Source organism: Schistocerca serialis, chromosome 9, assembly GCF_023864345.2.
Source record: "Schistocerca serialis cubense isolate TAMUIC-IGC-003099 chromosome 9, iqSchSeri2.2, whole genome shotgun sequence".
In the NCBI taxonomy this organism is placed as follows: Eukaryota; Metazoa; Arthropoda; class Insecta; order Orthoptera; family Acrididae; genus Schistocerca; species Schistocerca serialis.
Window position 1 is genome coordinate 325707816 of NC_064646.1, and position 24479 is coordinate 325732294.

The following is a 24479-nucleotide window of genomic DNA, read 5'->3' on the forward strand; positions in this document are numbered from 1 at the left end:
TGACGGCCGTGGGAGAGCCAGTCCTGACAAAACTCTACCATCTGGTGAGCAAGATGTATGAAACAGGCGAAATACCCTCAGACTTCAAGAAGAATATAATAATTCCAATCCCAAAGAAAGCAGGTGTTGACAGATGTGAAAATTACCGAACAATCAGTTTAATAAGCCACAGCTGCAAAATACTAACACGAATTCTTTACAGACGAATGGAAAAACTAGTAGAAGCCAACCTCGGGGAATATCAGTTTGGATTCCGTAGAAACACTGGAACACGTGAGGCAATACTGACCTTACGACTTATCTTAGAAGAAAGATTAAGGAAAGGCAAACCTACGTTTCTAGCATTTGTAGACTTAGAGAAAGCTTTTGACAATGTTGACTGGAATACTCTCTTTCAAATTCTAAAGGTGGCAGGGGTAAAATACAGGGAGCGAAAGGCTATTTACAATTTGTACAGAAACCAGATGGCAGTTATAAGAGTCGAGGGACATGAAAGGGAAGCAGTGGTTGGGAAGGGAGTAAGACAGGGTTGTAGCCTCTCCCCGATGTTGTTCAATCTGTATATTGAGCAAGCAGTAAAGGAAACAAAAGAAAAATTCGGGGTAGGTATTAAAATTCATGGAGAAGAAATAAAAACTTTGAGGTTCGCCGATGACATTGTAATTCTGTCAGAGACAGCAAAGGACTTGGAAGAGCAGTTGAATGGAATGGACAGTGTCTTGAAAGGAGGGTATAAGATGAACATCAACAAAAGCAAAACAAGGATAATGGAATGTAGTCTAATTAAGTCGGGTGATGCTGAGGGAATTAGATTAGGAAATGAGGCACTTAAAGTAGTAAAGGAGTTTTGCTATTTGGGGAGCAAAATAACTGATGATGGTCGAAGTAGAGAGGATATAAAATGTAGGCTGGCAATGGCAAGGAAAGCGTTTCTGAAGAAAGGAAATTTGTTAACATCCAGTATTGATTTAAGTGTCAGGAAGTCATTTCTGAAAGTATTTGTATGGAGTGTAGCCATGTATGGAAGTGAAACATGGACGATAAATAGTTTGGACAAGAAGAGAATAGAAGCTTTCGAAATGTGGTGCTACAGAAGAATGCTGAAGATTAGATGGGTAGATCACATAACTAATGAGGAAGTATTGAATAGGATTGGGGAGAAGAGAAGTTTGTGGCACAACTTGACCAGAAGAAGGGATCGGTCGGTAGGACATGTTCTGAGGCATCAAGGGATAACCAATTTAGTATTGGAGGGCAGCGTGGAGGGTAAAAATCGTAGTGGGAGACCAAGAGATGAATACACTAAGCAGATTCAGAAGGATGTAGGTTGCAATAGGTACTGGGAGATGAAAAAGCTTGCACAGGATAAAGTAGCATGGAGAGCTGCATCAAACCAGTCTCAGGACTGAAGACCACAACAACAACAACAACAACATGGTGCTTCCCATGGTACTCCATATATCCAAGAGAATGGGGTTCTGCAGGGCTCTGTATTAAGTTTTCCACTCATTCTAATGGGCATCAACGGTCTAGCAACAGCTGTGGCGTCTTCAGTTCCCCTCCTTGTATACTGCCAGTTTTTGCTTTTACTGTTGCTCCTCTAGTGTGGGTGTTGCTGAACACTGACTGTATGGCACTATTTGAAAGGTATACTCATGGGTCGTCACCCAGGGCATTGAGTTTTCAGGCGCCAAGACTCGCATCGTGCATTTCTGTCACCATCATGTTGTACATCCACAACCAGAGCTGTAACTCAACAACCAGTAACTCAATGTGGCACAGACTTACTACTTCTTAGGACTGGTCTTCGATACTCAGCTGATGTGGCTTCCCCATCTTCGCCAACTTATGCATAATACACTTCACTGCATCAGTAACATCAGCTGACGTGCAAGCTGCATTACCCTTTGCAGCTTTTCAAATCCCTGACCTGCCCTGTCTTGATTATGAGAGTCTGGCATATTGTTCAGCATTGCAGTCACTGGACCCAATACACAACCATGGGGCCTGATTTGCAACAGGATCCTTTTGAACTAGCTCTGTGAACAGCCTGCTTGGGAAGGCTGGGATCCCTCCACTAAAGATCAGGGACCAACAACAGCTACTCAGTTATGCCATACACATTCGTAGCTCGCCTAAGTATCCAAACTACCATTTCCTTTTTTCCTAATAGGGAATAGACCCAGAACTAGGGTCATAATTGCAATTCATCTACAGTGTCCCTGCTCTGAACTCCAACTTTGCCGATGTCGCTTCTTGTCAGGAAGCAACCATGTACACCCCGATGGCATGTTCCCTGACCTCAGTTCTCTCTCAATTTATCATTTGGACCGAAAGATTCAATTGATCCAATGGTGTTTCACCACCTGTTCCTGGCTGTCCTCAATACATTTTGAGGTTCGGAAGTGGTATTCACTGATGGCTCAACAGATGACTGGTTTTCCAACTGGTTTTGCATACACGCATGCAAGGTGCAGTGAACTATACTCCCTGCCAAGTGGATGCACTGTCTTCACTACTGAATTGATGGCCATCAAATGAGCCCTTAACTATGCTTCTTGCACTAGCAATATGCTTTTAATCTGCAGTGACTCCCTGAGCAGCCTTCAGGCTGTAGACCAGTGCTACCTTTCATCACTCATTAGTCACGACTATCCAGGATCTCCTTTCTGACTGTCATCAAGCTGTATGGCCACTCATTTTCGTTTGGCCCTCTAGACATGTTGGGACCTCAGGCAATGAACATACCGACTACTTGACAAAGTTGATTACTAGGATGCCGATTTTGGAAATAGGGGTCTCAGAACTGGACCTTTGGTTGACTCTATGCTATCAGTTGTTAGAGGCGCGGAACATGGTGTGGTCTGCTCAGGACTCCCAAAAGAAACTGAGGGCAATAAAGGATAAGACAACCATGTCTCTCCTTTGTGCTTCCTGCAGGTAATCTTTTGTCCTTCGTCAACTATGGATTGGCTGCACTTGGCTGACCCATGGCCACATTCTCCAACGTGAGAACCCTGCTAATGTGATGCCTGCCTAGTGGTGGCCCACGTCCTACTAGGCTGCCCAAATTTGGCTGCTTTGCAGGGATCTCTTAACTTTCCTAACACGCTGTCTCCTCTACTCTTACTTGGTTATTTAGCAGTTCATTCATAATAAAGTACAGTTATATTTGATTTGATGCTTCTCAGTCTATATGCTGTTTGTAGGGTTCTTGGATGTCCAGCTTGATACAGTCATCGAATGCCCACGATATTTCAGTGAATAACCATTCCACCTTCATGAGGTGGTGCTGCTGCTAGTATTAATCGCTCGTGGGTCCCAACAACACACACCGTCTTCAGTGGTGGGGAGGGTGGCAGTATCTCTTTGGCGGCCGTGACCAAATGATCTCATGTCCGCTTGCACCGTTGCCCCTTGATAGAGCTCAGTATTGGTTCCCAAGCCTTACTGAGTTGGTGACCAGTGTCCCTGTTGATAACGTTGTCTGTTATGCGGATTTCTGTGGCCTCTTTGAAGATCAGTCCCAGTAGTTATTTGTGGACCAGGACCAGTACTTTTCTCTCATCATAATTCGCTGTGTGTCCATTGTTTATGCGATGTTCTGCTAGGACAGATTGGGTTGGTTGATCTAGGCAGGTGTAGTGTTGGTGTTCTTTGCATCAGTCTCCCATATACGAACTGTTTGGCCGATATAGGATTTCACACTGCTGCACAGAATTTTGTATATGTTCGCTTTCTTGAGGCTGACATCATCTTTCACCATTCCTAGTAAGGTGTGTGTCTTAGCCAGTGGTCAGAAGACTGTATTGATCTTGGAGTTGCCTCAATAGTCTCCCAGTTTTGGATGACACATTGCCTGCAAAAGGTAGAAACGTCAGGCCTTTTTTCTCTTTTCTGCTTGATCTTCATCTTGGTTTCTACTGCACTTCTGTTGTTGGAAGTCCCTTTGGATTTGGCAGTTGCCATATCCATTTTTGCAGAACACAGTCTCCATGTGTTTGAGTTCTGTTGATAGTTCTGTTCATCCAAGATTTTCCAAGTGTTAAGCACTCTGGTTAGCTGAACCTGATGGTGGCAGCAGGAAGCATGTAGATACAGGTCAGTGTGTGTGGCCTTGTAGTACATTCTGTGACCTAGCTAGCCATCTGACCTGTGCTGGACTAGGACATCAAGAAAGGGTAGTTATCGAGAAAGATGGGTAACAGTTCGCATGGTGAAAGATTGATGCAAAGAACACCAACTCTGCACCCACCTCGGCCAACCAAGTCAATCTGCCGTAGTAGAACATCACATGAGCACTGGATACACAGCGAATTATGAAGAGACAAAAGTACTGGCCTCCTCGAATAACTACTGGGACTTCACTTCAGAGAGGCCATAGAAAATTGCACAACAGACAACCTCGTCAACAGGGCTGCTGGTTACCAACTCAGTAAGCCCTGGGAACCAATACTATGCTTTATCAAGGAGCAACAGAGCAAGGGTACATGAAATCACTCTGCCACAGCCACCAAAGAGATACTGTGGCCCTCCCCACCATCTATCACAGCCTCCGCTTCCCCAACCACCGGACAAGCCACACATCATCGATGCATGGAATCGCACATGTACCCGCGAGGGATAAATGCTAATGGCAGAGAGCAGACAGACCATTACATCAGCACCAACTGATGATTGCAAAATGGTTATTTGCCAAAATATCGTCGCCACTCAATGATCATATCCAGCTGGACACCCAAGAATTACTCATACAGTAGTTATCCTTAATTCTGTATACGAACCATATTGTCTGTTCTGATATGCTTTTGTTTTATTATTAAGTAAATCACAGCAGAATACTGCTTGTGAGTATGTATTTAATTTGCATAGAATGAGAGATACTGGCTCTTTACTACCCTGTGCAGAAGGCAGAGGCCCACAATGCGAAGAACATTATTGGAAGCTGAGGAGCAAATTCTGCACCGCATCCAAGAAGATCCTGTTCACAGTACTAGAAGCATTGCAAGCCAAGTGGGTGTACCGCACACTGTTGTTCATCACACTTTGAAAGAGGCGCGTACGCAGCCTTACCACATTCAACACATACACTCATTGGAAGAGAAAGACTTCCCTTCATGACGAGAATACTCAGAGTGGTTTTTGTTACAAAATGCACTGCATAATTTTGTAAACAAAATACTCATCGCAGATGAAGCTTGTTTCAATCACAACGAAATAACATGCATACGTGGAATGTACATGATCTGCACGAAGTAATAGCAACACATTTTCAGTGCCACCTTTCCGTAAATGTATGGGTGGGTATAATTGATGATTACAGTATTGGAGCTTAAGTTTTACCTGCATGATTGACTGGTAACAATTACCAAATCTTTCTCGAGGAAATATTGCTACCAGCTTTCTTAGAAAATATTCCATTTAGCCGTACGTCATAATGCATAGTTCTTGGATGATAGTGCTCCATTGCACTTTGGTCACAGAGTGCGAAGATTTCCAGGACAGTGGATAGGATGTTTTGGTCCATGTCAATGGGCAGCAGGCAGCCCTGATTTAAACCCAGTGAATTTTTACTTTTGGGGCCATATGAAAGAACTTATTTATGCTCAGAAAACGAATAGTATGGACGAACCTACGCACAGGAGACTGTGCTGCCAATGCCATAAAGACAAATGTGCATGTGTGTGAACAAGTGCGATGAAACTGGGTTCGCTGTAATGAAGTGTGTGTCGAATTGAGTGGTGGGCATTTTTAACACTTATTGTAGTATTGGTGTAGCAGGAAACAAAGTAATGTGTTTTGTTGTGGTACTGTTGTAGAAAAGGAAAATAATCTGAATTTAGTTTTTGTTATGGTGTTGTTGTGAAAAGAGGAAACTGTTGACTGTAATTAACACACAAAAAATTATGTGGTGATTGGTTGACCATGTACTAAGGGAAACACGTTTTATTTGATGTTAGCTTTTCTTTACTACCACAATCTTGGTTGTGATGATGTTGTAAAAGAGAAAACACCTGGTTGTACTTAATTCATTGTTTATGTAAAACAAATTACTCATTCTTGACAACTCAATGGCTGCTTACAATGCTTGTTTTGGTAGTACCTAGCCGCCGTGTCGCATTGTATGTGTCCAGTGTTTACATTTGCTCTGGTTCGTCCTTTACCTTTTTTGACCACTGCATTGATGTCGGTAATACACAAGCAAGGTTGAGTGCCATCAGCTGACAGTGTAAACAGAAATGCATCTATTATCAAACCTACAGATATCTGTCTTTTAGAAATACAAAAATGAAGAGCTTGATATGACATTTCATTAGACTTTTTTGTAAAGCACACTGAGATGTACCGTCTGTATAATTTTGGATATTTCAAAAATGGGTAACCTATGTCTACAAGAATATTTTTTAAAGTATCACATAAAAATTTGAAGTAAATTGGCCAATAACTTTTTGAGAGTTTTGGTAACTATTTTAAATTACAGCTTGTTCTTATGCAGTAGTATAGATGAGAAATTTAAAGAATTCTAAACATTTGGTCTTTTCCTTCACCCATAAAACACAGACTTCAAGAAATGGCCAGTAATGTTGCAGTTAAATTCTTGCTTTGATTTTTATTGCATTTTATTTGATACCAAATGAATATGGTAACCTTTTTGATATTGCTTAGATGAGAATTTATATTTGTGAGGGTAATACCAGACTCATTATTTAAGAATTAATAATTCTTGGTTTGCATAAATGATACTAAAAAAACAGTGGTAGTTATTTTTGCCTTTATGCAGGAGCATGTCAATAATGTGCACCTTTTAAAGGATATCCTCGTATGAAAGACAATATGGTTCTTACAAGGGAACCTCCCCATCGCTCCCCCCCTCAGATTTAGTTATAAGTTGGCATAGTGGATAGGCCTTGAAAAACAGAACACAGATCAATCGAGAAAACAGGAAGTAGTTTTGTAGAACTATGAAAAAAAATAAGCAAAATATACAAACTGAGTAGTCCATGCGCAAGATAAGCAACATCAAGGACAGTGTGAGCTAAGAAGCGCCGTGGTTAGCGTGAGCGGCTGCGGAACGAGAGGTCCTTGGTTCAAGTCCTCCCTCAAGTGAAAAGTTTACTTTTTTATCTTTGCAAAGTTATGATCTGTCCATTCATTCATTGACGTCTCTATTCACTGTAATAAGTTTAGTGTCTGTTTTGCGACCGCACCGCAAAACCGTGCGATTAGTAGACAAAACGTCCGCCTCTCCAATGGGAACTGAAATCATTTGATCGCAAGGTCATAGGTCAACCGATTCCTCCACAGGAAAACACATTTGATATATTCTATACGACACTGGTGATGGCATGTGCGTCACATGACAGGAATTCATTGTTGACCCACCTATCTTGTACACCTGGCGAATGGGTAAAAAGATTCTTCTATCTTGCCCAATTTAGGTTTTCTTGTGGATGTGATAATCACTCCCAAAAAAGTAATGAAAACATAACGGACAGACAGATAATAATTGTCTGAAAATAAAAAATTAAACTTTTCACTCGAGGGAAGACTTGAACCAACAACCTCTCATTCCGCAGTCGCTCACGCTAACCACGGGACTACAGAGCTCGTTAGCTCACATTGTCCTTGATATTACCTTCTTGCGCGTGGACTAATCAGTTAGTATATTTTGCTTATTTTTTTCATAGTTCCACACAACTTCTTCCTGTTTTCTCTATTGATCTGTGTTCCGTTTTTCAAGGCCTATCCACTGTGCCAACTTATAACTAAATCTGAGGGGGGTGCGATGGGAAGGTTCCCTTGTGAGGAAATACTGTAGCATATACTTAGAGAACCTTTATGTGAAGAAGACTGTAGCCATTACACTGCCACCATTCTTTATCTCAAGTATGGATCATGAAAATAGCATGAGAGAGATTAGGGCATGTGCAGAAGCATATTGACCGTCATTTGATACTTGCTTAATATGTGAATGGAATAGGACAGAAAATAGACAACTTTGGCATGAAGAGCCCTATATGCCATACTTTATCTCATGCATAGACTATTTGAAATGAAGTCTATTTTTATAAAGGGCATTGAATAAGTAATGCAATACAGTCTTTTTCATGCAATTTCGGCTGAAAAAAAAAATGCGGAATTACTTGTGAGACATTTTGTAATATTCCCACTTCAGTCCCCACGGGTCAATGAAGTTCCAGTAGGTGGTGGCACTGTATGTTCCCTTCAAAATGGCATCTGTAATGGAGGTGCGTTCTGAGCAGAGAGCTATCATTGAGTTTTTTGTAAAAACCAGAGCATCACAGATACTTATAGGTGCTTGCAGAATGCCTACGGAGACATGGCAATGAACGCAAGCACAGTGAGTCATTGGGTTAGGTGTCTGTCATCGTCACATCAAGGCTATGCTAACCTGTGTGATATCCTGCATGCCATCTGTGGCACATACAGCAATGACTCCAGAAATGTTGGGGACTTCAGTGTTTTCACTGCCAAAAATATGAAAATTAATTTCTTCTCCTCCATGACACTACAAGGTCTCACTCAAATCTGTGTACCCAAGAGGAGCCCACAAAATTTCATTGGACTGTTCTCTCTCATCAGTCCTACGCCTGGATATTGCACCTCCCAGCTTCCATCTTTTTGACCCAATGAAAGATGCACTCTTTGGGAAGCAGAATATGGATGTTGGGGAGGTTAATGATGCACCAAGACTTTGGCTCTGACATCGATCAGTATAACGGTACAATGCTAGTATACATACCTTCCCAGTAAGGTCGCATAAAACTGTCACATTGAATGGAGTTTATGTTGAAAAATAGGCGTTTCTAGCTAAAAGGGCGGGGAATAATACTGTGTATTGGGATCCTGAATAAAACCAACCCACTTTCAGAAGGAGAGAGAAAAAAAAAAAGTGCAGTATTACTTACTGAACACTCCTCGTATTTAACTGGCCAAGTGGATGCAACAATATCAAACTGTGGATAATGAATTTTGAGTAATAATTGATTATGTCCTTGGAGAACTGTAATTATTTCATGTTATCGGGTACTCAGAGGTGATCATTTACAACCAAAAGTTGCTCAGTAGGTAGTTGCCACCTTTGCTAAACACGATTTGTGTACTCCAGCTTTATCTGAGATAATCTGAACATTTGAGATTTACTGTATCAACCTGGTGTTTGAAGTACTTGAAATGTCTATGGAGGTAAGCCATGTGCACTTGCTGGTTTGCATTCATTATGGTGGTATGATTCTGTTGGTGCACAACATTACTGAAGATTTTCAGTGCTCTAGATACTATTGAAACGACACTAGTGCAAATCCTAAAACACACCCTTTTTAAATAGTCAAGGTTGAATGGAATGTTTATTATGACAGATTACTTTGACTTTTGTCTACAGAATATTTGCAGATACATATCTATTAGATGTATTTTTGAAAATGGAAAGTCTGGGATGGAATACCAACAATGTGAAAAGGATAGTTTGCTACTCACCACATTAGGAAGGAATTGCTTTGCAGACAGATGCAGTGCAAAGACTACTAAACTTTTAACTTTCAAAGAAGTTCTTCCTCAGGAGCAGAACAAACACACACATACACACACACACACACACACACACACACACACACACACACACACACACACCTGGCTGTTACTTATGCAGCTGCTGGGGCCTGATCTATTTTTTAGATTTTTTTAGATTTTTAGTTTTTGCTAATGGGTTGTTTGAAGTGGGTTTCAGGGCATGTAAAGGAGTGAAGATTAGCATCTGATTAATTGTGTCCGGGAAGGCTCTGTAGAGTTAAAACATTCCATTACGGTCATTTTCTTTTCAGTGGTGTTGTCCGTTAACAAAATAACAAGGATTAACTAAGATATCTTGCCCTTAAAAAAAACAACTGGATCAGTTTTCACTGTCTCCTTTAGTGTGGGCCTTATAGACCAAGAGTGGAAAAAAATGTGATAGTCAACTGATCTGAATGTCATGTAACCATTTGCACTGTTCAAACTGTTGTTCCAAGCACAACACTACTCGGGTGACTCTTATTTTTGTGTATATTGTGGATGAAGTTTTTATTTTTATGTTGATGGAATGCTGTTTTCATGATTGCCATATGGCTCGTGCTCACATGGTTTGTGGAAGTGTAGCTATATTTATAACGCCATACTTATTTGCATTCAGCATGCTGGAAACTGTTTTCCAGGATGTCATGACTTAACACTGTAGAGGGGGCATTAAAATTTCACTGTGGTTGAAAATGACAAACTGTTGAAATTTCAACCTTAAAATGAATATTTTCAACAGACATAAATGGAATGACTGCATTAAATAATAACATAAAGGCTATGGATGCAGTCCTCTTACCAAGAGAAACAACAGAGGCCCGTCATTGATTAAATTTGCAGTTGTGTCCCTGTTGCAGTAAATAAACTGTTGGTAGGCAGTCTTGGTGAGGTAGCCATGTGTCTATATTCAGTGCCAGCTCATGAGTATACATTCTGAGTGTTCACAGATTTTTAGATTCAGATAAATTTGAGTGTGTCCAGTCTCACAATAAAAAGAAAAAAAAAGGGAATGGTGGTTGCTGGTGATTTTAATGTGGATTTATTGAAAAGCTCTGTCAATGAACAGTTATTGCAGTCAGTAACATTATCATTCAATTTAGTTTGTACTGTCAACTTTACTACTAGGATATGTAAATGCTCTGAAACTGCTATAGATAATATCTTTGTAGACAAATATAGGGAAAAAGTCATATCACAAAACCAATAGTAAATGGGCTATGTGATCATGACATGCAGCATCTTGTTTTAAATGTTGAAATTTATCAGGATAAAAAATCTATTAAATCTGAGCACAGGACGGTAATAAAAATCAAACATTGAGAAATTCAGGAAATTGTTAGAAGACATAATTCTGACTCTAATGGAAAATACAATGTTGCTGTTGTGGTCTTCAGTCCTGAGACTGGTTTGATGCAGCTCTCCATGCTACTCTATCCTGTGCAAGCCTCTTCATCTCCTAGTACCTACTGCAACCTACATCCTTCTGAATCTGCTTAGTGTATTCATCTCTTGGTCTCCCTCTACGGTTTTTACCCTCCACGCTGCCCTCCAATACTAAATTGGTGATCCCTTGATGCCTCAGAAGATGTCCTACCAACCGATCCCTTCTTCTGGTCAAGTTGTGCCACAAACTTCTCTTCTCCCCAATCCTATTCAATACTTCCTCATTAGTTATGTGATCTACCCATCTAATCTTCAGCATTCTTCTGTAGCACCACATTTCGAAAGCTTCTATTCTCTTCTTGTCCAAACTATTTATCGTCCATGTTTCACTTCCATAATGGCTACACTCCATACAAATACTTTCAGAAATGACTTCCTGACACTTAAATCTATACTCGATGTTAACAAATATCTCTTCTTCAGAAACGCTTTCCTTGCCATTGCCAGTCTACATTTTATATCCTCTCTACTTCGACCATCATCAGTTATTTTGCTCCCCAAATAGCAAAACTCCTTTACTACTTTAAGTGTCTCATTTCCTAATCTAATTCCCTCAGCATCACCCGACTTAATTCGACTACATTCCATTATCCTCATTTTGCTTTTGTTGATGTTCATCTTATATCCTCCTTTCAAGACACTGTCCATTCCATTCAACTGCTCTTCCAAGTCCTTTGCTGTCTCTGACAGAATTACAATGTCATCGGCGAACCTCAAAGTTTTTATTTCTTCTCTATGGATTTTAATACCTACTCCGAATTTTTCTTTTGTTTCCTTTACTGCTTGCTCAATATACAGATTGAATAACATCAAGGAGAGGCTACAACCCTGTCTTACTCCCTTCCCAACCACTGCTTCCCTTTCATGTCCCTCGACTCTTATAACTGCCATCTGGTTTCTGTACAAATTGTAAATAGCCTTTCGCTCCCTGTATTTTACCCCTGCCACCTTTAGAATTTGAAAGAGAGTATTCCAGTCAACATTGTCAAATGCTTTCTCTAAGTCTACAAATGCTAGAAACGTAGGTTTGCCTTTCCTTAATCTTTCTTCTAAGATAAGTCGTAAGGTCAGTATTGCCTCACGTGTTCCAGTGTTTCTACGGAATCCAAACTGATCTTCCCCGAGGTCGGCTTCTACCAGTTTTTCCATTCGTCTGTAAAGAATTCGCGTTAGTATTTTGCAGCTGTGGCTTATTAAACTGATTGTTCGGTAATTTTCACATCTGTCAACACCTGCTTTCTTTGGGATTGGAATTATTATATTCTTCTTGAAGTCTGAGGGTATTTCGCCTGTTTCATACATCTTGCTCACCTGATGGTAGAGTTTTGTCAGGACTGGCTCTCCCAAGGCCATCAGTAGTTCCAATGGAATGTTGTCTACTCCCGGGGCCTTGTTTCGACTCAGGTCTTTCAGTTCTCTGTCAAACTCTTCACGCAGTATCGTATCTCCCATTTCATCTTCATCTACATCCTCTTCCATTTCCATAATATTGTCCTCAAGTACATCGCCCTTGTATAGACCCTCTATATACTCCTTCCACCTTTCTGCTTTCCCTTCTTTGCTTAGAACTGGGTTTACATCTGAGCTCTTGATATTCATACAAGTGGTTCTCTTATCTCCAAAGGTCTCTTTAATTTTCCTGTAGGCAGTATCTACCTTACCCCTAGTGAGATAAGCCTCTACATCCTTACATTTGTCCTGTAGCCATCCCTGCATAGCCATTTTGCACTTCCTGTCGATATCATTTTTGAGACGTTTGTATTCCTTTTTGCCTGCTTCATTTACTGCACTTTTATATTTTCTCCTTTCATCAATTAAATTCAATATTTCTTCTGTTACCCAAGGATTTCTACTAGCCCTCGTCCTTTTACCTGATTGATCCTCTGCTGCCTTCACTACTTCATCCCTCAAAGCTACCCATTCTTCTTCTACTGTATTTCTTTCCCCCATTCCTGTCAATTGTTCCCTTATGCTCTCCCTGAAACTCTTTACAACCTCTGGTTCTTTCAGTTTATTCAGGTCCCATCTCCTTAAATTCCCACCTTTTTGCAGTTTCTTCAGTTTCAATCTACAGTTCATAACCAATAGATTGTGGTCAGAATCCACATCTGCCCCTGGAAATGTCTTACAATTTAAAACCTGGTTCCTAAATCTCTGTCTTACCATTATATAATCTATCTTATACCGTTTAGTATCTCCAGGGTTCTTCCATGTATACAAAGCAGTCATTAATAAAGTTACCTCCACTTTTGAAAATTGTTTTCCCCTAAAGGTTATTCAAATCACCCAGAAGTCAAAAAATATACTGTGGATTACACAAGGAATAAAGATATCACGTGGGACAAAAAGGAGACTGTATCATTAGATTAGATTAGATTAGATTAATTATTCATTCCATAGACCCATAAAAGAGGGAAGCCTCCTGGGTGTGGAACATGTCAGATAAATACATTACAAAAATGTAATTAAAAAAACTTGAATTTGATCCTCAGTCAATAAACAGTAAAATTATGTACATGAATTAAATTTAAACTTCTAATATTTACAGGTTTAATACTTACATCTGCTTTCATTAAATCTATCATTCAGACATTTGCTAGTTTCTTGGCTATTGCAACCAAGTATTGTCAAAAATTAAAGTAAATTATTCATTTCAGTGATCCTCAGTTAAGAACAGTCAGATTATGTACAAGGTTGAAAATTAAACTTCCACTATTTACAGACATAAGACTCACATCTGCTTTCCATACATCCATCATTCACACAGTAGGTAGTTACTTGGCTGTTACAACCAAGTATTGTCAAAAATTAAAGTATAATAAATTTTCATTAAAATGGTCTACTGGACTAGTTGAGAAACTCATGGATGGAACAGAAGGAGTTGGCCACCAAAAATTCTTTTAAATTACGTTTAAATTGTGCCTTGTCTGAAACTAAACTCTTAATGGTTCCAGAATCTCAGAATGGTTCTCTTAATGGTTGCTGGTAACTTATTGAAAATATGCATTGCTGAATACTGGACTCCTTTCTGGGCAAGAGTGATTGATTTTAAATCTTTATGGATATTGTTCTTATTCCTAGTATTGATACTGTGTACTAAGCAATTAGTTGGAAAAAGAGATGTATTATTTACAACAAACTTCATTAAGGAATAAATATACTGAGAAGCTGTGGTTAATATGCCCAATTCTTTGAATAGGTTTCGACATGATGTTCTTGGATTTACACTACTCATTACTCTTATTATACGTTTCTCTACTCTAAAAACTTTTTCTCTGTTTGTGGAGTTACCCCAAAATATGATACCATATGACATAATGGAGTGAAAATAAGCAAAATATGCCAGGTTTTTTTATATTTATATCTCCTATGTCTGACATCATTCGCATTGCAAACACAGACTTGTTTAGGCGCTTTAGCAGTTCGTTAGTATGTTGCTCCCAACTGAATTTATTATCAAGTTGTAATCCCAAGAATTTTACACTCTCAGCTACTGTCTGCTGTCTAGAAACAGCTCTAATGTTAAAATTGTAATGTATTACAAAGAATACAGCAAAATATTGAAGCAAGTAATCCAGAAATCATAGCAGCTTTATTATGAGAAAAAGATAATTACACCAGGCAACAAAATACAAAATAAAAACTGTATGGGATATAGTGAAGATAGAGGATAGAGACGGGGGTGGGGGGGGGGGGGGGGGGGGCCAAAAAGTAAGAGGAACAGATAGTTCTAAAAATAAATGGGACTTTGGTAACAAATGTATGCAGTGTTGCTAACCTCTTAAACAAGTACTTCATTTCTGTTACTGACAGCTTGATATTATCAGGTTCGGTGAACAGTGCAATGGAGTATCTGAGACCAGACTTTAAAAGTAACTTCAGTAAAATGGAAATGACACGTCTCCCAAAGAAGTAGCATCCATCATAAAATCCTTAACATCTAAGTATGCCAGTGGGTTTCATAACATATCAACGAAGTTAATCAAAGAGTGCTCATGCAAGTTCAGTTCTATCTTAAGTTATTTGTGTAATCAGTCTCTTATCAGTGGAATATTTCCAGACTGGCTAAAATATTCTGAAGTTAAGCCTCTTTACAGGAAGGGAGCTAAAGAGATACCACCAAACTATCGACCAATTTCACTTTTGCTAGCTTTCTCAAAAATATTTGAAAAGGTTGTGTTCAAGCATCTCCTTAAGCATCTGACTACAAATAATATATTGTCCAAGTCACAGTTTGGATTTCTTAAAGTTTCTGATATAGAGAAAGCTATTTACACTTACAGTGAGAATGTACTTAATTCATTAGATAATAAACTGTAGGCTACTGGCATTTTATGTGACTTGTCACAAGCTTTTGACTGTGTGAACCACAGCATTCTCGTAAGTAAATTAGAGTATTATGGTGTCATCGGTAATGCTGCAAAATGGTTTGAGTCTTTTCTAACAGGAAACAAAAGGTGTAGTTGCAAAATACCTGTGCAGTAAGCAGTTAGTCTTCATCTGACTGGGAATTAATTACATGTGGTGCTCCTCAAGGTTCCATCTTGGGTCCATTGCTTTTTCTTGAGTGCATTAATGTCTCTCATCTGTTACATTGCCAGATGCTAAGTCTGTTTCATTTTCAGATGGTACAAACATTGAAATAAGTAGCAAGTCAAGTACAGATTTAGAAATAGCTGCTAATCAAATTTTCACTGACATTAACAAGTGGTTTAAAGCTAATTCACTGCCATTAAACTTTGAAAAGACCCACTATATGCAGTTCAGAACCTGTAAGAGATTTCCTTCCAGCATGTGTATAACATATGAAGACACACAGATTGAAGAGGTTGACAGTGTTAAATTTCTGGGATTACAACTCGATAATAAATTCAGTTGGAAAGGGCATACCACAGAATTACTTAAACACCTAAACAAGCCTGTATTTGCAGTGAGAATGATATCAGATGTAGGAGATATAAATATAAAAAAAATTTGCACTCTTTGCTTACAGGGTTATTACAAATGATTGAAGCGATTTCACAGCTCTACAATAACTTTATTATTTGAGATATTTTCACAATGCTTTGCACACACGTACAAAAACTCAAAAAGTTTTTTTAGGCATTCACAAATGTTTGATATGTGCCCCTTTAGTGATTCGGCAGACATCAAGCCGATAATCAAGTTTCTCCCACACTCGGCGCAGCATGTCCCCATCAATGAGTTCGAAAGCATCGTTGATGCGAGCTCGCAGTTCTGGCACGTTCCTTGGTAGAGGAGGTTTAAACACTGAATCTTTCACATAACCCCACAGAAAGAAATCGCATGGGGTTAAGTCGGGAGAGCGTGGAGGCCATGACGTGAATTGCTGATCATGATCTCCACCACAACCAGTTTTCCAATCTCCTGTTTAAGAAATGCCAAACATCATGATGGAAGTGCGGTGGAGCACCATCCTGTTGAAAGATGAAGTCGGCGCTGTCGGTCTCCAGTTGTGGCATGAGCCAATTTTCCAGCATGTCCAGATACACGTGTCCTGTAACGTTTTTTTCGCAGAAGAAAGAGGGGCCGTAAACTTTAAACCGTGAGGTTGCACAAAACACGTTAACTTTTGGTGAATTGCGAATTTGCTGCACGAATGCGTGAGGATTCTCTACCACCCAGATTTGCACATTGTGTCTGTTCACTTCACCATTAAGAAGAAATGTTGCTTCATCACTGAAAACAAGTTTCGCACTGAACGCATCCTCTTCCATGAGCTGTTGCAACCGCATCGAAAATTCAAAGCGTTTGACTTCGTCATCGGGTGTCAGGGCTTGTAGCAATTGTCAACGGTAAGGCTTCTGCTTTAGCCTTTTCCGTAAGATTTTCCAAACCGTCGGCTGTGGTACGTTTAGCTCCCTGCTTGCTTTATTCGTCGACTTCCGCGGGCTACGCGTGAAACTTGCCCGCACGCGTTCAACCGTTTCTTCGCTCACTGCAGGCCGACCCGTTGATTTCCCCTTACAGAGGCATCCAGAAGCTTTAAACTGCGCATACCATCGCCGAATGGAGTTAGCAGTTGGTGGATCTTTGTCGAACTTCGTCCTGAAGTGTCGTTGCACTGTTATTACTGACTGATGTGAGTGCATTTCAAGCATGACATACGCTTTCTCGTCTCCTGTCGCCATTTTGTCTCACTGCGCTCTCGAGCGCTCTAGTGGCAGAAACCTGAAGTGCGGCTTTTTCTACGTATCTACGTATCTGTAGTGTGTCGTGACCATATGTCAATGAATGGAGCTACAGTGAATTTATGAAATCGCTTCAGTCATTTGTAATAGCCCTGTACTTTCACTCTATTATGTCATGTGGGATAATACTCTGGGGCAACTTATCAAACCGAGAAAAATTCAAGGAACTTTGTATTCTAACCATTGCTTCTCAGTATATTTATTCCTTAATGAAATTCGTTGCAAGTAATACATCTCTATTTCCAACCAATAGCGTAATACATAGTATCAATACTAGGAATAAGAGCAATCTACATAAAGACCTAAAATCACTTACTTTGGTCCAAAAAGGGATCCAATATTCAGCAACAAACATTTTCAATAAATTGCTAGCAACCACTAAAAACTTGGTTTCAGATGAAAAACAGTTTAGACAGAGTTTGAAAGACATTTTGATATGCAACTCCTTCTGCTCTATAGATGGATATCTTAACAGAGACAGTTAAGCCAGCGTAAGTAAAAATACATGTTAGATTTCAGTTTTGACAGAATTTGGTCACAACAGTCAAGATAAGGTATTTTGTGTATGACAAATTTGTTAATACTGCATAACAATGTTCCATTCTGACAGCGTGTTAATTCTGTAAATATTAGCTGTTCCAGTTTACCACATTTGTATTCACCTATTTTTGACAATCTCCTGGCAAATGATCAGGGTAGTAAGTATTATATCCAAACGTTTAATGTTTTTATGTTATACTTTCTGACATGTTCCACACTTACGAGAATCATCTCATTTTTTGGGTCTTTGGAACAAAAACTGAATCTAATCTAATCTATTCGCATCTCCTTTACAACAGTTGTGCTTATCAACAAGTTTATACAACTACAGCCACTGCCAATATTAATAGCAGCAGTAATAATAATAAAATGCATAACTTCTCTGACAAAAGAAAGAATTGTTTTTGTGGAGCTTTGTTGTTGTGTACATAATTAAGTACAGTTTAGGGCAATAACAAAGAAAGTGTAAGCTTTTGCAACTCCCCATTTTGCATTTTTGTGTAAGTGGGAGTTTTCATTCTTTTCCGTTTTTCGGACAAATGTTTAAGTTCCCTAACGTATGTATTAGTTCACAAATTTACTTCCGGGCTGAAAATCAGATTTCTTATGCTGCACCCACACAACAACTTGTGTTGACTGTACACTCCTTTGTCAAATGTTCACTTGTAGTCACATTTATTCGATTTTGTCACTCTCTCAATTAAAGGATCTGTTCTCAGAGGCCCTAGTTCCTTTGCAGCTAACTTTCCCTGGTAATTTACTTTTCTGTTCCCAGAATGAGATTTTTCACTGTGCAGTGGAGTTTGTGCTGATATGAAATTTCCTGACATATTAAAGCAGTGTGCCGGACCTAGACTCGAACTCGGGTCCTTTGCCTTTTGTGGGAAAGTACTCTATTGACTGAGCTACCCAAGCATGATGCAGTACCCATCCTCACAGCTTTACTTTTGTGTTAGTATCTAAAACGGATTCAACATAGCTCATATTTACACTGCACACAAAAAACCGATTCCCACACAGTAAACAACCAACTCCAAACATAAATTGCCATTTGTGAAATAATTAAACACAAGTAGTAATGTCTAACAACATGGTGACATGACTAGAATACAAATGAGGCGCTGAGATCCATAAGGGCCTAAAGCACACTACTGTCGATCCCACATTTAAGTGAATATCAGAGAAACCAGTCATACAGCTTTTCGTGAGTTCTCATATATACAGGGTGGTTCTACAGCACAGATAAACCTGATTCATCATAAGATCAACAGATTTCTATTTTGGTCTTATGTGAAAGCGGTAGGTGGATCAAAACAAAATGTCCAGACACTCTGTGACCAAAATGGTACTGAAGCAGAGGATGACAGACTAAAGGCCGAAATACTAAATGTCTTTTTCCAAAGCTGTTTCACAGAGGAAGACTGCACTGTAGTTCCTTCTCTAGATTGTCCCACAGATGACAAAATGGTAGATATCCAAATAGATGACAGAGGGATAGAGAAACAATTAAAATCGCTCAAAAGAGGAAAGGCTGCTGGACCTGATGGGATACCAGTTAAATTTTACACAGAGTACGCGAAGGAACTTGCCCCCCTTCTTGCAGCGGTGTACCGTAGGTGTCTAGAAGAGCGTAGCATTCCAAAGGATTGGAAAAGGGCACAGGTCATCCCCATTTTCAAGAAGGGACGTCGAACAGATGTGCAGAACTATAGACCTATATCTCTAACGTCGATCAGTTGTAGAATTTTGGAACATGTATTATGTTCGAGTATAATGACTTTTCTGGAGACTAGAAATCTACTCTGTAGGAATCAGCATGGGTTTCGAAAAAGACGGTCGTGTGAAACCCAGCTCGCGCTATTTGTCCACGAGACTCAGAGGGCCATAGACACGGGTTCACAGGTAGATGCCGTGTTTCTTGACTTCCGCAAGGCGTTCTATACAGTTCCCCACAGTCGTTTAATGAACAAAGTAAGAGCATATGGACTATCAGACCAATTGTGTGATTGGATTGAAGAGTTCCTAGATAACAGAACGCAGCATGTCATTCTCAATGGAGAGAAGTCTTCCGAAGTAAGAGTGATTTCAGGTGTGCCGCAGGGAAGTGTCATAGGACCGTTCCTATTCACAATATACATAAATGACCTTGTGGATGACATCAGAAGTTCACTGAGGCTTTTTGCAGATGATGCTGTGGTGTATCGAGAGGTTGTAACAATGGATAATTGTACTGAAATGCAGGAGGATCTGCAGCGAATAGACGCATGGTGCAGGGAATGGCAATTGAATCTCAATGTAGACAAGTGTAATGTGCTGCGAATACATAGAAAGATAGATCCCTTATCATTTAGGTACAAAATAGCAGGTCAGCAACTGGAAGCAGTTAATTCCATAAATTATCTGGGAGTACGCATTAGGAGTGATTTAAAATGGAATGATCATATAAAGTTGATCGTCGGTAAAGCAGATGCCAGACTGAGATTCATTGGAAGAATCCTAAGGAAATGCAATCCAAACACAAAGGAAGTAGGTTACAGTACGCTTGTTCTCCCACTGCTTGAATACTGCTCAGCAGTGTGGGATCTGTACCAGATAGGGTTGATAGAAGAGATAGAGAAGATCCAACGGAGAGCAGCGCGCTTCGTTACAGGATCATTTAGTAATCGCGAAAGCATTACGGAGATGATAGATAAACTCCAGTGGAAGACTCTGCAGGAGAGACGCTCAGTAGCTTGGTACGGGCTTTTGTTAAAGTTTCGAGAACGTACCTTCACCGAAGAGTCAAGCAGTATATTGCTCCCTCCTACGTATATCTCGCGAAGAGACCATGAGGATAAAATCAGAGAGATTAGAGCCCACACAGAAGCATACCGACAATCCTTCTTTCCACGAACAATACGAGACTGGAATAGAAGGGAGAACAGATAGTGGTACTCAGGGTATCCTCCGCCACACACCGTCAGGTAGCTTGCGGAGTATGGATGTAGACGTAGATGTAGATGTAGATGCGTGAGTAAATGCTACAATCTAACATTTGGCAATGATGTGCTTAAGGCTGTTATGATTCTCAATGCCTCAGATGGATTACTGTATGACAAAACTGATAACTTAATATACTATAGCTCATCCAGGATCCCACAAAATAGGTTTACTCCCAGTACAGCTTTAACATATTCTGATGCCCAATTTAATTTTACTGCAGTATATAGTGAGTGAATTAGCATATGTGAGCTGTGTGCTATCATCCAGCAAGATTTATGCCAAGCGAGCGGAGGTAAAAGTCTGCCACTGTGTGCTACCACCTGGTGCCACTGATGTAAACTTCTAGTTGAGCTGTGCAAATCTGTATGTATTCGGCCCATAAGGCAATTATGTCACCTTGTGCATGCACAAAAGCTCCTCAAAATGTGCACAACTGAAGGTGTGCTCATGACCCTGATGCCAAGTTTCACAGAGTCTAGAAGAACAGTAGCACGGTAGATTTAAGAGGGTATCTTTTAGATTGCAGCATCTATGTTACATTTAACAGCATTCAAAGACAAATAACCAGTAAATCAGCAAGGTGTTGAAAGTTAGGGTGTTGGTGTGCACTTGTACTCTTAGACAGCAGCCACCACTGTTTATATTAATGGATACTTAATGGATATGAACAGTTGTCTTGATCATTTAATATTTTGCAATTTAGTTTCATGGAAACTGAGACCCTGAGGCACTACATTAATATCATGTCAAAGAAACTTCATTATATTTTTGTATAGGGCATCTGCCTGTCATCTTCAACATCATCTGATGTTAATGACCAGGTAGCCTGTCAGAATATCCATCTACACCTTCCACAGTAGTGCCCAGAGGTTCACCAGTGTTTAGTCTTCCAGTAAGTCATTAAACAGAAGTTATGGTACATCGTAAGCAGGAAACTCAATGTAATCAGTGATCACTTTCCTGCTTAAATGAAAACTGGATCACTGAGGCTGTTTCACAAAGTGTTGCAAGGCTGTAAACCCTCACTATATCTCTCATCAGCTCTTTGTCTTTAATTAACATCTGTTGTATTAATTATGAGATTAACAAGTAGGCAGTGGAATAAGTTAGCAGCTGTTGCCTGTAATGGAAGAAACTTAATGCACTGGTTGTGGTTATGTGATTGTGAGAATGGAAGCTCTGAACAACTCTCACCTGTTCCAGAAGTAGTGACAGCATGTTTCACAGAAGGCAGTGTTATGTCACTTGCATTTTCCTAAGAAAGTGGATCTGCGGGTGAGGTCTCAAAACTGAAAATCAGTAAGCTAACAATTTTGCACTATTTTAATACTCTTGCTTTCATTACTATTAGGAACCTTTCCCGTCTGATATGGTCACATAATTCTTTAATTAACCCAGCATTCGTGTCTGAATTGGTCTACATGAGATCCTTCATTATATTGCATGATGACACTCTCATAAAACATTGGATTTATAAAAATTAAGGTCTTCAAATCTTGAACTGTGTTATACCTTGCAACAGATCAGCAGTCACTTCCTTTCCTGGGTGGACAAGAGTATATACCGTAATGATCTCGTTGCCAATAGCATGAGATCTATGAAAAAATGTCGTATGAGTGTGACATTTCGTGCTTGATGTGTAAGAACAGTTGATATGAGCACATTATTCAATTTACGCAAAATTGTGGTATTCCAAGATATGACTTGCGAAGCCTGAAATTGATTTCCTTCAGAACATTTTTATTCTCCAGTACTGTGTGTGCTCTAAGTTTTGTTTATTCTTATGTTTCCTATTTTCTTCTACAGATACCTGTGAAGGCTTGCCATGTAAAAGAATTGGCAAAATTTGCTCAGGATTTGATATACAGGGATGTTGGTAAGGAGCAAAGACAGCTTAATGATCAAGATAAATCATTACTTGCACTGTATGAACGTATTATTGAGGTAGGTAATATATGACTTTATAAGGATTATAATTTGAACACAGTAATCATACTTGTGGCTGACTGCAATCTGTTTTTGACAAAACAGCATAAACATTATCTTATTTTGGAAATTTGTGTTCCACTAGGAAACAATCTTTATTTTTAAATAAACTTTTAAAATGAATGGTCATACGCATTAGTGTCCACAGAAATTTTTCCTGAAGAGGGGGGGGGGGGGGGGGGCAAGACTAAAAATTGCCTTTTTTTTCCGTGAATTGGTCTGTTTCAAGACATGACAAGCGATAGGAACTAACCTTTATTGGTTACATCAAAAACTTATGTTCCAAGAATTGAAGCTTATCCACTCAATGTATGAATAATGAATAAAAACTCCGTACTCCAGTTTCTGGAGGAGGGCAGCAAGTACCCCATCTTCTTGCCTCCCTCCCCTTCCACCCCACCCCACTCCACTCCACTCCCTCCACCCCCCATCCCCATGCAGATAGCTATGGTCATATAATAATGTAAAGCATAAACGTGTGGTATAGAATTATTTTACTCTATTGTGTTAATTACATAAGACAAGATGGAAGGCAAGTTTCTGAGTTTGAGTATCAGTGTAGCACATAGTTTTAACATTCAGACATTGTCATAAAAAACAATTTTGACCAGTTAGTCAGTGATATCACTTCTATACCAAGAGATACTTGTGTCATCTCGTATTCTGATACTAAAATCGATTTCTTTATCTGCCAAGGGAATCATCTGTTGTTCCATAGGTTTTGCTTAAGTGCAGTCCCATATCGTAATGTACTTATCATTTACAACTCCATTGTGATATAGAAGGGTGGCCTTTTTGTTAAATTTTCATAGTTTAGAAACCAAGTGTACCCTGTATTGTGGTATAGATCACTAAAATATGAATGGCTGTAGCATTCAGTGAACTAGCCTAGAAATTAGGCTTATTTAGTACTAAGTTTCAAAAATACTTGTTTTCAAATAGTATGGAGTATATGATTATATTTTTTAATGAAGTAATTCATTTTTATTTGTTTGTTCACAGAGCCCTGGAGAAGAACTGTTGCGAGAAACTGCATTTAGTGTACTTCAAGAATAGCTCATTTATTCAGTACATTTTTGTTCACATTTGATGGCTATTTGTAAGACAACATTCCTTATTTCCCGAACTATTTTCATTATTTTGAGTAAAATAAATTTGATTTTTTACTTTTTTGAAAATAAATCTTTTTTGTAACATGCTGATGTACACAAACATTACAAAAGAAATGGGGACGATATTAGGAAGTTGTGTAAAATATTGTGCTATCAAACAAAACAACTAGGAACTGTGAAAACAGATTCTTTCTTGGACGTTGATTTAGCGGAAATACTAGTACCACATCCATTGCACCCTCTTTATCCCCTCCCATATGCGTGCACTCAAATTGTGTTTAAATTCAATAATGACTTCCTAACAGTTACACTAGCAATGCAGTCATTGTCATAGTTGCCTTTACTCCAGGGACTGGTTTGTTGCAGCTTTACCCTCTAGTCTATCATGTGCATGTCCCTTCATCGCTGTGTAACTACTGCAAGCTACATCCACTTGAACATGTTTACTTATAGTCAAGCCCGACCACTTGTCTGAGCTGTTTATTGTTACATTTCATTTCCAGACAAGACTGGATCCAGTGTAAATACTACGAGAAAAGATTTCTGAACAGTTAAATGTGTATTCAATCTTAGAACACCCCCGTCCCCCAATCCAAAATGCTTCTCAAGCTGTTATTAGTTTACAGTTTAT

The 24479-nt window shown here is 39.4% G+C and overlaps 1 protein-coding gene across 1 annotated transcript in view; it reads left to right on the top strand.

Annotated features, from left to right (window-relative positions):
* LOC126418922 (cellular tumor antigen p53-like) overlaps positions 1-23925 on the top strand; it is an 84931-nt gene extending 61006 nt beyond the window's left edge. Inside the window, exons 7-8 of the mRNA XM_050085944.1 lie at positions 22557-22694; positions 23739-23925. Of these exons, the coding sequence (XP_049941901.1) occupies positions 22557-22694; positions 23739-23792 (192 nt within the window). The 3' untranslated portion in view covers positions 23793-23925. The remainder of the gene's footprint in view (positions 1-22556; positions 22695-23738) is intronic.
* The last annotated feature ends 554 nt before the right edge of the window (positions 23926-24479 follow it).